This window comes from Physella acuta, unplaced genomic scaffold (genome assembly GCF_028476545.2).
Source record: "Physella acuta isolate Inbredline_101_S28 unplaced genomic scaffold, ASM2847654v3 ptg000208l, whole genome shotgun sequence".
In the NCBI taxonomy this organism is placed as follows: Eukaryota; Metazoa; Mollusca; class Gastropoda; family Physidae; genus Physella; species Physella acuta.
Genome location: NW_026731727.1, coordinates 909,721 through 922,916, shown reverse-complemented (window position 1 = coordinate 922,916; position 13,196 = coordinate 909,721). Strand labels below are relative to the sequence as shown.

The 13,196-nt window shown below is 38.1% G+C and overlaps 2 protein-coding genes across 13 annotated transcripts in view; one reads left to right on the top strand and one right to left on the bottom strand.

Moving 5' to 3' along the window:
- The window catches only part of LOC131937346 (BTB/POZ domain-containing protein KCTD6), a 69,802-nt gene that overhangs the window by 16,965 nt on the left and 39,641 nt on the right, over positions 1–13,196 (bottom strand). The window lies entirely within an intron of this gene.
- LOC131937344 (centriolar satellite-associated tubulin polyglutamylase complex regulator 1) overlaps positions 1–13,196 on the top strand; it is a 52,805-nt gene that overhangs the window by 20,310 nt on the left and 19,299 nt on the right. For all 11 annotated transcript variants that reach the window (XM_059294677.1, XM_059294673.1, XM_059294674.1 and 8 more), the window contains 4 exons: positions 3,542–3,672; positions 8,435–8,519; positions 8,701–8,786; positions 10,202–10,400. In XM_059294677.1, coding sequence (XP_059150660.1) covers positions 3,542–3,672; positions 8,435–8,519; positions 8,701–8,786; positions 10,202–10,400 — 501 coding nt within the window. The remainder of the gene's footprint in view (positions 1–3,541; positions 3,673–8,434; positions 8,520–8,700; positions 8,787–10,201; positions 10,401–13,196) is intronic.

Below are 13,196 nucleotides of genomic sequence, written 5' to 3'. Positions count from 1 at the left end.
TGTCCTTCATTGTTACTACTATACGCATATAAAATAAATAATGAGAAACACTACTAGTGCTACTTACACTTACAACTAATATAACATTTAAAACTAAGTCACAACATGTGCGATCTTAATAAACTGCATCACCATCTAAAAATTGATCTGGTACATTTTATTAAGGAGACTGGCGCAGACCATTTCACATTATTCAGCAGGGGAATCAGGATCAGAGTGCACAACAGAAAATTAAAAAAATTAATCACATTAGTGCTTAAAATTTAGTGTCTTTTGTTTTAAATAAATTGATAAAAATGTATAGTTATTATAATTATAAATTTCTTTTGTGTTTCATTAATATTTTATAAGTGTTTAACCTTCGTTCCCTGTAAATAATTGAGTTCGTCCACATAGTAACCAGGATTGTCTGGTGGCCATTTTGAATTTGTCGATTCATAATTTTGACGTGATAGTCCAGATCAACTTTAGTAATACGATCCTTTTATTAATCCCATTCGATAGATTTTAAAGAATTAGTAAACACTAGCATCTTATAGTCTTATAGTTTAGTGCATCCATATTTTAAGTCCATAGAATGTCCTGAATTAAATAGCTTCACGTCTAAACATACCATGTGTACAAGCGTAGTTCACACGCTAAAACCGTGGACTAGTAATGAAGTATCGTTCAAATTTTCATTAATAACTTGTACTAATTAAACCAACCTTTAAAACCGTTCGGCGAGCTACTCACTTGGGGCTGAAAGTTGACTCGAGGGTTATATGCTTATTGAGGGCACAGCTTCGCGACCGTAAATGAGAAATACGTGAATTTACAACACAAAGTAGTTATAAAAGTGAACTTTACATCGGTGTAAAGATTGAAACAGACTTTGTTTTCGTGTATATATCATTTAAAGTTTAAAAACTATATTTTTAAATGAAATAAACAAGTTATTTTTTCAATTTATACATCAAACAATAGGCTAGAATTCGCTCTTTAAAAGGGCATGAAGATTATGCTTCTACAATGCTTAGTCGCGAAACCGCGACCAAATGAAACAGTGTGGGGTCGATCGGTACTCGCAAAACGCTGAAATTTGTTGACGTAACTAATACTTTTCAAACAAATATAAAACACATTCAAACATGTGTTACAGATATAAAAAATACCAGATTTCGACAGATAAAGACTTAAACCTAATTGACATATAATTTTTATTCTTATAGCACAACTAGAAGTAGTGAATTTCTTTTTTTGAAAACCGCAAAAAAATTACCCCAAAACGCACTTTTTCGCCAGTTTGGACTACCTACTTTTATACTGTCAGGCCTAAAGTTAGGCACCAATAAAATTAGTTCTCTGAATAATCTGTATCATTGTCTTAATATTAACTTGTGTAGGCCTTGTTAAACTATACAAACCATGTATGTTAACCTATACAAACCAGCATGTATGTTAACCTATACAAACCAACATGTATGTTAACCTATACAAACCAGCATGTATGTTAACCTATACAAACCAACATGTTTGTTAACCTATACAAACCAACATGTTTGTTAACCTATACAAACCAACATGTATGTTAACCTATACAAACCAACATGTATGTTAACCTTTACAAACCAACATGTATGTTAACCTATACAAACCAACATGTTTGTTAACCTATACAAACCATGTATGTTAACCTACACAAACCATGTATGTTAACCTACACAAACCTTGTATGTTAACCTACACAAACCATGTATGTTAACCTATACAAACCAACATGTATGTTAACCTACACAAACCTTGTATGTTAACCTACACAAACCTTGTATGTTAACCTATACAAACCAACATGTATGTTAACCTACACAAACCAACATGTATGTTAACCTATACACACCAACATACTATGTTAACCTACACAAACCTTGTATGTTAACCTATACAAACCAACAAATATGTTAACCTATACAAACCAACATACTATGTTAACCTATACAAACCAACATACTATGTTAACCTACACAAACCTTGTATGTTAACCTATACAAACCAACATGTATGTTAACCTATACAAACCAACATACTATGTTAACCTATACAAACCAACATACTATGTTAACCTATACAAACCAACATACTATGTTAACCTACACAAACCTTGTATGTTAACCTATACAAACCAACATGTATGTTAACCTATACAAACCAACATACTATGTTAACCTATACAAACCTTGTATGTTAACCTACACAAACCATGTATGTTAACCTACACAAACCAACATGTTAACCTACACAAACCATGTATGTTAACCTATACAAACCAACATGTATGTTAACCTATACAAACCAACATGTATGTTAACCTATACAAACCAACAAATGTGTTAACCTATACAAACCAACATACTATGTTAACCTATATAAACCAACATGTATGTTAACCTACACAAACCATGTATGTTAACCTATACAAACCAACATACTATGTTAACCTATACAAACCAACATGTATGTTAACCTACATAAACCAACATGTATGTTAACCTACACAAACCAACATGTATGTTAACCTATACAAACCAACATGTATGTTAACCTATTCAAACCAACATGTATGTTAACCTACACAAACCATGTATGTTAACCTACACAAACCTTGTATGTTAACCTACACAAACCAACACATATGTTAACCTATACAAACCAACATGTATGTTAACCTATACAAACCATGTATGTTAACCTATACAAACCAACATGTATGTTAACCTATACAAACCAACATGTATGTTAACCTATACAAACCAACATGTTTGTTAACCTATACAAACCAACATGTATGTTAACCTATACAAACCATGTATGTTAACCTATACAAACCAACATGTATGTCAACCTATACAAACCAACATGTATGTTAACCTATACAAACCAACATACTATGTTAACCTACACAAACCAACATGTATGTTAACCTATACAAACCAACATGTATGTTATCCTATACAAACCAACATGTATGTTATCCTATACAAACCAACATGTTTGTTAACCTATACAAACCAACATGTTTGTTAACCTATGCAAACCATGTATGTTAACCTATACAAACCAGGTATGTTAACCTACACAAACCATGTATGTTAACCTATACAAACCAACATGTATGTTAACCTATACAAACCAACATGTATGTTAACCTATACAAACCAACATGTATGTTAACCTACACAAACCAACATGTATGTTAACCTACACAAACCATGTATGTTAACCTACACAAACCTTGTATGTTAACCTATACAAACCAACATGTATGTTAACCTACACAAACCATGTATGTTAACCTATACAAACCAACATGTATGTTAACCTATACAAACCAACATGTATGTTAACCTATACAAACCAACATGTATGTTAACCTATACAAACCAACATGTATGTTAACCTATACAAACCAACACGTATGTTAACCTACACAAACCAACATGTATGTTAACCTACACAAACCAACACGTATGTTAACAAATGAATGCCCCTCCAACATCCCCAGCTTCTGCAGCCTGCGAGATGGCAATCACACCATGTTCAGAGAATTTAACTTTATAAGGAAGACGGCACACAACAGAGCATCTTTTGTTCATCTATTCTGGAAATGTTTCAGACACATTGGGAAAAAAGGAGGTACCTGCCTTAGAAAAAAGAGCTACTAGTAGTACCTGTCTTATAAAAAGGAGGTACCAGTAGTACCTGCCTTATGATAAGGAGGTACCAGTAGTACCTGCCTTATGATAAGGAGGTACCAGTAGTACCTGCCTTATGATAAGGAGGTACCAGTAGTACCTGCCTTATGATAAGGAGGTACCAGTAGTACCTGCCTTATGATAAGGAGGTACCAGTAGTACCTGCCTTATGATAAGGAGGTACTAGTAGTACCTGCCTTATGATAAGGAGGTACTAGTAGTACCTAGTCAAATTGTGCACACACAGCATCCTTTAGCCATATCTCAGTATCCTTGACACGGCATTCTTTGTGTAATAGATTGAGATAATTGTATTGGTATTATATTTATATTGTTATCTTGAGTGATGTCCCTTACATGTTGTTATCTATATATAGTTGTCTCTGGCCACTTCCTTCCTCTCTCTTTGCATCATGGCGTCTGTAAATAAAGGCTGTTAACACCAATGTGGCTCCTCGTCAATCTATAACATTTTGGCGACGAAGGATAAACATCTACTAGAAAGAGCACCTACTTACGCAAAAAAGAGGTTTGCTAGAGCTTATTAGCTAATTATTTCTAGAATAATGGCGCTGTATGGCCAAATAAAAGAATTTGATGCGAATGATGAAATCATTCAAGATTACCTAGAGAGGTTAAGCTTTTACCTAGAAGCTAACAACGTGACGATAGAAGCCAAAAAGAGAGCTATTTTGTTAACAGTCATAGGGCCTCAACAATTTAGGCTACTAAAAGACTTATGCGCACCAGCTAGTCTAACTACCAAGAGCTTTAACGAGCTGAGCAAATTGCTAATAGACCACCATGCGCCTACCCCATCAAAGTTTCTATGTAGAGCTAGATTTGACAGTAGGATTCGTCAACCAAACGAGTCAATATCAGAATATGTTGCTGCTTTATGTCATCTAAGTAGATTCTGTGAATTTGGAGAAACGCTGTCTGACAGACTATGTGAAAAGTTTGTGACAGGTGTAAATAGCCCTGATATTCAAAGAAAGTTGCTGCTCGAGTCAGATCTAACATTAGAAAAAGCAATACAACTTGCAATGTCATTCCAGCAGTCATCAGATGCGGCGAGATCTTTAGCACCTTCAGAGATCCATGCAGTAAACAGCAGGTTAGTCAATAAACATCAACCCCATCAGAGCATTCCAACTTATGCTAAACAGCCTGCTCGTTCAAAGCCTAGATCTAAATCTAGTAATTATCAAAAATGTCATCGATGCAAGGGTCCCCATGCATCTCATCGGTGCAAGTTCAAGTCTGCAACTTGTTATAAGTGCAGTAAGCAAGGTCACATTGCCAAGGCCTGCTTTGCAAAGTCTTCGTCTGTTGCTAAATCTAGCCAGTCAAGACAGTACCGCAACCAAAGGCAGCACTATGTTAACTCTCACCAAGACTACCTAACTCAACCAATGAACCACTCTACCTGTGAAAATGCTCAAACTGATTCGCAGCCGGATTTCAACCTATTCTCTGTGAAATCAATAAGTCATGCTCCCATCAATGTACCAGTTAATATCAACGGTAAGAGCATCAGCTTCCAACTTGACACTGGAGCATCTCTAACAGTCATAACAAAGAAAGATTTTGACGCTGTCACAGGAGGATCAGTGCCTCTACAGCCATGTCACAAGTGTCTAACAACATACACTGGTGACAATGTTCCGGTAATAGGAGAGTGTATGGTTCATGTAAGTTATAATGGTCAAAGTGTTAAACTTCCTCTTCTTGTGGTTGAAGGAAATGGACCACCATTACTAGGTAGGAACTGGTCAAGTGATCTTAAGTTAAATTGGGAGAGTATTTGTTCATTGAAGAATGTAAAAGAATCTAGTCTTACTTCACTAGATTAAGTTATATCTGAAAATAAATGTGTTTTTGGTAACTCTGGATTACTAAAGGATAGAACAGTGAAGTTAAGCATTAAAGACACAAATCCAAGATACTGCAAAGCTAGAGTTCCACCTTATGCAATGAGGAACAAAATTGAAAATGAGCTAAGTAGATTGGAATCTAATGGCATTATAAAGAAGGTAGACTATTCCGATTGGGCGTCGCCCATTGTGCCAGTGTTAAAGAAGGATGGTTCTATAAGAATTTGTGGAGATTATAAAACTACACTGAATAAGCAAATAGAGCTAAATAGGTACCCTATACCTAACATTGAGGAAATTTCTTTGAATTTGGCAGGAGGAGACAAATTCACTGAATTAGACTTTAGTCATGCTTACACTCAACTAGAACTGCATCCAGATTCAAAAGTCTATACGACAATAAACACACATAAAGGACTCTACCAATATGAAAGACTATGTTTTGGCATATCATCCAGCCCTGGAATTTTCCAAGCTGTCATGGACAGTATTTTTAAGGATATTCCAAATGTTTGTGTGTACTTTGACAATGTGTACATAACTGGTAAGAATGACACTGAACATCTTAAAACACTTGATAAAGTATTGAAAATTGTTGGTGAAAAAGGTTTAAAGATAAACAAAGATAAATGTCAATTCATGCTGACAGAAATTAGTTTTCTTGGTTATATATTGAGCAAACAAGGCATCAGACCTCAACCTGAGAAAACAAAAGCCATTAAAGAAGCACCCAAAACTGAAAATACCCAACAACTAAGAGCTTTTTTGGGCTTGATAAATTACTATGCAAAGTTCATAGGAAATCTGTCTGGTAAACTATCACCACTGTACAAGCTGCTACAGAAAAATGCAACTTGGCACTGGGGTAAACAACAAGAAGCTGCTTTTAATACAGCAAAAGAGGCTTTGTCTTCTGACACCTTACTAACTCACTATGACCCAGGGAAAAGACTTATATTAACATGTGATGCTTCACCAGATGGTGTAGGAGCAGTCTTGTCCCACATGGATGAGAAGGGTGACAGACCCATTGCTTTTGCCAGTAGATCTTTGAACCAGGCTGAGAAAAATTATTCTCAGTTAGATAGGGAAGGCTTAGGCATCATTCTTGGTGTTAAGAAATTTCATAAGTTTCTGTTTGGTAGGAAGTTCACCATCTTTACAGATCATAAACCATTGCTAGGGTTATTTGGAGAAAACAAAACCCTACCTGAGCATGCCTCACCAAGAATTCAAAGATGGGCTATCACACTAACTGCATACAATTATGAATTGAAATACAAACCTGGATCTGAGAATAGTGCAGATAGTCTTAGTAGATTACCTTTAAAAAACCAAAGCCTGAGCTATGTACCAGAAGATGTATTTGTTCTCTTCACTATCATGGATAACTCCAATATAAATGTGAATGATATTAAAAGAGAAACACAAAAAGATGAGTGCTTAATAAAAGTATATGAGTACTGTATGAATGGTTGGCCTGAAGAGTCTGTGAATGATGACTTAAGGCCATATAAAATAAGAAATTAAAACCCTTTGTGAAGATAATATAAAAGATGGAGAAGATGCAGTCCATTACCAGTCAGAGTTGCCTAAACAAAGTATTTGTAACTTAATAAATGATTATGGTGATATGGCAATTTCAAATGTTTTAAAGAGAATACATTAGTAAGAAGGAATGTGATCATCAAACAACTTTGCTAACATCATTAGCACTTACAGAAACCAAAAGGGTAACATCAAAAGAAAAGAAAAAAGATTTTTGCCATTTAATACACCCATTTCAAATACTGGATCACAGTTGCAAAGTGATATTGTCCAGGATATTACTTTTAAACAGTATGTTTGGTTACGAAAAAGCACTATCAGATTACCTGAGGAAATTGATCAATCAAAGAAATCTATGCCAGTTAAGGATCTGAATAATAGCATAATACTTTCAGATGCCAATTCAAAAAGTAAATCATGACAGAACACCCATTGAAAGAGAATTTGGTATTAATGAGAATGTGTATCTAAGAAACTATGGGAGAAAGGAAAAATGGATACCAGGTCAAATTGTTCAATGTACAGGACCTGTGTCTTATAAAGTTAAAAATAACTTGTGCAGATAATAAGTGTGAATCTGTGAATCCCACCAAATCTGATCAGTTCACACCAACTCAGTTTGTTCCACAACCAAGTTCTGTTGATATGAGTGAACCAAGTTGTCTGGAGTCAGAAAATGTAAATTCTGGAGTTAATGATTTAAATCCTAGACCTCCTGAGATAGAGAATCCAGATGGTCAGAATCTTGAGTCACCAAATCAAAAGCCACTGAGAAGGTCAAGCAGGACAATCAAAGTCCCAAATAAGTTAGACCTATGATTTTAAAGGTCAAGAGGACTTTGACATTATTGTTTTGTATCTTGATTATGTTGTGGCATATTGTGCATTGTTTGTAAGGATGTAATCTACCATAGTGTTCATGTTACAATATAATTGGTGATTTTAGGATACTATCAATTGTTCTATTGAGAGATGTGTTATTGTGTTCTAAGGGTAAAGGGATGTAATAGATTGAGATAATTGTATTGGTATTATATTTATATTGTTATCTTGAGTGATGTCCCTTACATGTTGTTATCTATATATAGTTGTCTCTGGCCACTTCCTTCCTCTCTCTTTGCATCATGGCGTCTGTAAATAAAGGCTGTTAACACCAATGTGGCTCCTCGTCAATCTATAACACTTTGTGTAGCAAATGTCATGTCTTGTGTAGCAAATGTCATGACTTGTGTAGCAAATGTCATGTCTTGTGTAGCAAATGTCATGTCTTGTCTCCAGATCTGCTGAGTATCCAGGAATATCATTCCCTGCTTGGTTTACTCTGTCCAGATTTCCCCTTTCAGCTGGTGCAGAAAACTGCCAGGTAGGCCTTTTTAACTCAATTTTAATTTTGTTGTCAACAAGAGAAAAACTGCAAAGAAAAGCTTTTATAATTTAATATCACTTGTTTTAATTTCAGAATTGTTTTAATTTCAGAATTGTTTTAATTTCAGAATTTTTTTAATTTCAGAATTGTTTTAATTTCAGAATTGTTTTAATTTCAGAATTGTTTTAATTGATGATGCACTAGACTGCTTGATCTCTTTCTCTGATTTTATTTTTGCCTTTCAAGTTCAATTTTACTATGAGGGTAAGCAACATTGATTTAAATTTTTGATTTTTGTTAAATGAGTAGCTCATCTGGGTCTTGGATAAGTGTGAAGAATTTTTTTTAGATCTGTTTATTGCAGCTGTTTGTACCTGCTGTTAGACCTGTTTAGCTGTTTACCCCCAGAGTTCCTGCTGCTAGACCTGTTTAGTTGTTTACCCCTGCTGTTAGACCTGTTTAGCTGTTTACCCCTGCTGTTAGACCTGTTTAGCTGTTTACCCATGCTGTTAGACCTGTTTAGCTATTACCCCCAGAGTTCCTGCTGTTAGAACTGTTTAGCTGTTTACCCCTGCTGTTAGACCTGTTTAGCTGTTTACCCCTGCTGTTAGACCTGTTTAGCTGTTTACCCCTGCTGTTAGACCTGTTTAGCTATTACCCCCAGAGTTCCTGCTGTTAGACCTGTTTAGCTGTTTACTCCCTGCTGTTAGACCTGTTTAGCTGTTTACCCCCAGAGTTCTTGCTGTTAGACCTGTTTAGCTGTTTACCCCTGCTGTTAGACCTGTTTAGCTGTTTACCCCCAGAGTTCCTGCTGTTAGACCTGTTTAGCTGTTTACCCCTGCTGTTAGACCTGTTTAGCTGTTTACCCCTGCTGTTAGACCTGTTTAGCTGTTTACACCTGCTGTTAGACCTGTTTAGCTGTTTACCCCTGCTGTTAGACCTGTTTAGCTGTTTACCCCTAGAGTTCCTGCTGTTAGAACTGTTTAGCTGTTTACCCCTGCTGTTAGACCTGTTTAGCTGTTTACCCCTGCTGTTAGACCTGTTTAGCTGTTTACCCCTACTGTTAGACCTGTTTAGCTGTTTACCCCTGCTGTTAGACCTGTTTAGCTGTTTACACCTGCTGTTAGACCTGTTTAGCTGTTTACCCCTGCTGTTAGACCTGTTTAGCTGTTTACCCCTGCTGTTAGACCTGTTTAGCTGTTTACCCCCAGAGTTCCTGCTGTTAGAACTGTTTAGCTGTTTACCCCTGCTGTTAGACCTGTTTAGCTGTTTACCCCTGCTGTTAGAACTGTTTAGCTGTTTACCCCTGCTGTTAGACCTGTTTAGCTGTTTACCCCAGCTGTTAGACCTGTTTAGCTGTTTACCCCTGCTGTTAGACCTGTTTAGCTTTTTACCCCTGCTATTAGACCTGTTTAGCTGTTTACCCCTGCTGTTAGACCTGTTTAGCTGTTTACCCCTGCTGTTAGACCTGTTTAGCTGTTTACCCCTGCTGTTAGACCTGTTTAGCTGTTTACCCCTGCTGTTAGACCTGTTTAGCTGTTTACCCCTGCTGTTAGACCTGTTTAGCTGTTTACCCCTGCTGTTAGACCTGTTTAGCTGTTTACCCCCAGAGTTCCTGCTGTTAGACCTGTTTAGCTGTTTACCCCTGCTGTTAGACCTGTTTAGCTGTTTACCCCCAGAGTTCCTGGAGAAGACGTTTGAGCTGTACCAAGCCCAGCTGCAGGCCATGCACAGTCCCAGGGACCCAGTCATTGTCCCAACCTCAGGGGAGAGTGAGGTCAGAGTTCACCAGAACCAACACCTGCCCTCAGATGGAGTGGACGCTGCCCACTTCTTTAGGGCCATTTCCCCTTTTTTAGGGAACACTGTGGATTTTAGGTCAGTCGGAAGGGACTCTGTGTTTGTTGAGTTGCTGAATGACTTGATGGTAACACCTGACTGAATGACTTCACCTGACTGAATGACTTCACCTGACTGAATGACTTCACCTGACTGAATGACTTGATGTTAGCACTTGCTGAATGACTTGATGGTAACACCTGACTGAATGACTTCACCTGACTGAATGACTTCACCTGACTGAATGACTTCACCTGACTGAATGACTTGATGTTAGCACTTGCTGAATGACTTGATGGTAACACCTGACTGAATGACTTCACCTGACTGAATGACTTCACCTGACTGAATGACTTCACCTGACTGAATGACTTGATGTTAGCACTTGCTGAATGACTTGATGGTAACACCTGACTGAATGACTTCACCTGACTGAATGACTTCACCTGACTGAATGACTTCACCTGACTGAATGACTTGATGATAGCACCTGACTGAATGACTTGATGTTAGCACCTGCTGAATGACTTCACATGACTGAATGACTTCACCTGACTGAATGACTTGATGTTAGCACCTGGCTGAATGACTTGATGGTAGCACCTGACTGAATGACTTCACCTGACTTAATGACTTCACCTGACTGAATGACTTGATGGTAACACCTGACTGAATGACTTGATGGTAGCACCTGACTGAATGACTTGATGGTAACACCTGACTGAATGACTTGATGTTAGCACCTGACTGAATGACTTCACCTGACTGAATGACTTGATGGTAGCACCTGACTGAATGACTTGATGTTAGCACCTGCTGAATGACTTCACCTGACTGAATGACTTCACCTGACTGAATGACTTCACCTGACTGAATGACTTGATGTTAGCACCTGACTGAATGACTTGATGGTAGCACCTGACTGAATGACTTCACCTGACTTAATGACTTCACCTGACTGAATGACTTGATGGTAGCACCTGACTGAATGACTTGATGTTAGCACCTGACTGAATGACTTCACCTGACTGAATGACTTGATGGTAACACCTGACTGAATGACTTGATGGTAGCACCTGACTGAATGACTTGATGTTAGCACCTGACTGAATGACTTCACCTGACTGAATGACTTCACCTGACTGAATGACTTGATGGTAGCACCTGACTGAATGACTTGATGTTAGCACCTGACTGAATGACTTCACCTGACTGTATGACTTCACCTGACTGAATGACTTGATGTTAGCACCTGACTGAATGACTTGATGGTAGCACCTGACTGAATGACTTGATGGTAGCACCTGACTGAATGACTTCACCTGACTTAATGACTTCACCTGACTGAATGACTTGATGGTAACACCTGACTGAATGACTTGATGGTAGCACCTGACTGAATGACTTGATGGTAACACCTGACTGAATGATTTGATGTTAGCACCTGACTGAATGACTTCACCTGACTGAATGACTTCACCTGACTGAATGACTTCACCTGACTGAATGACTTGATGATAGCACCTGACTGAATGACTTGATGTTAGCACCTGCTGAATGACTTCACCTGACTGAATGACTTCACCTGACTGAATGACTTGATGTTAGCACCTGACTGAATGACTTGATGGTAGCACCTGACTGAATGACTTCACCTGACTTAATGACTTCACCTGACTGAATGACTTGATGGTAACACCTGACTGAATGACTTGATGGTAGCACCTGACTGAATGACTTGATGGTAACACCTGACTGAATGACTTGATGTTAGCACCTGACTGAATGACTTCACCTGACTGAATGACTTGATGGTAGCACCTGACTGAATGACTTGATGTTAGCACCTGCTGAATGACTTCACCTGACTGAATGACTTCACCTGACTGAATGACTTCACCTGACTGAATGACTTGATGTTAGCACCTGACTGAATGACTTGATGGTAGCACCTGACTGAATGACTTCACCTGACTTAATGACTTCACCTGACTGAATGACTTGATGGTAGCACCTGACTGAATGACTTGATGTTAGCACCTGACTGAATGACTTCACCTGACTGAATGACTTGATGGTAACACCTGACTGAATGACTTGATGGTAGCACCTGACTGAATGACTTGATGTTAGCACCTGACTGAATGACTTCACCTGACTGAATGACTTCACCTGACTGAATGACTTGATGGTAGCACCTGACTGAATGACTTGATGTTAGCACCTGACTGAATGACTTCACCTGACTGTATGACTTCACCTGACTGAATGACTTGATGTTAGCACCTGACTGAATGACTTGATGGTAGCACCTGACTGAATGACTTGATGGTAGCACCTGACTGAATGACTTCACCTGACTTAATGACTTCACCTGACTGAATGACTTGATGGTAACACCTGACTGAATGACTTGATGGTAGCACCTGACTGAATGACTTGATGGTAACACCTGACTGAATGATTTGATGTTAGCACCTGACTGAATGACTTCACCTGACTGAATGACTTCACCTGACTGAATGACTTCACCTGACTGAATGACTTGATGATAGCACCTGACTGAATGACTTGATGTTAGCACCTGCTGAATGACTTCACCTGACTGAATGACTTCACCTGACTGAATGACTTGATGTTAGCACCTGACTGAATGACTTGATGGTAGCACCTGACTGAATGACTTCACCTGACTTAATGACTTCACCTGACTGAATGACTTGATGGTAACACCTGACTGAATGACTTGATGGTAGCACCTGACTGAATGACTTGTGGTAACACCTGACTGAATGACTTGATGTTAGCACCTGACTGAATGACTTCACCTGACTG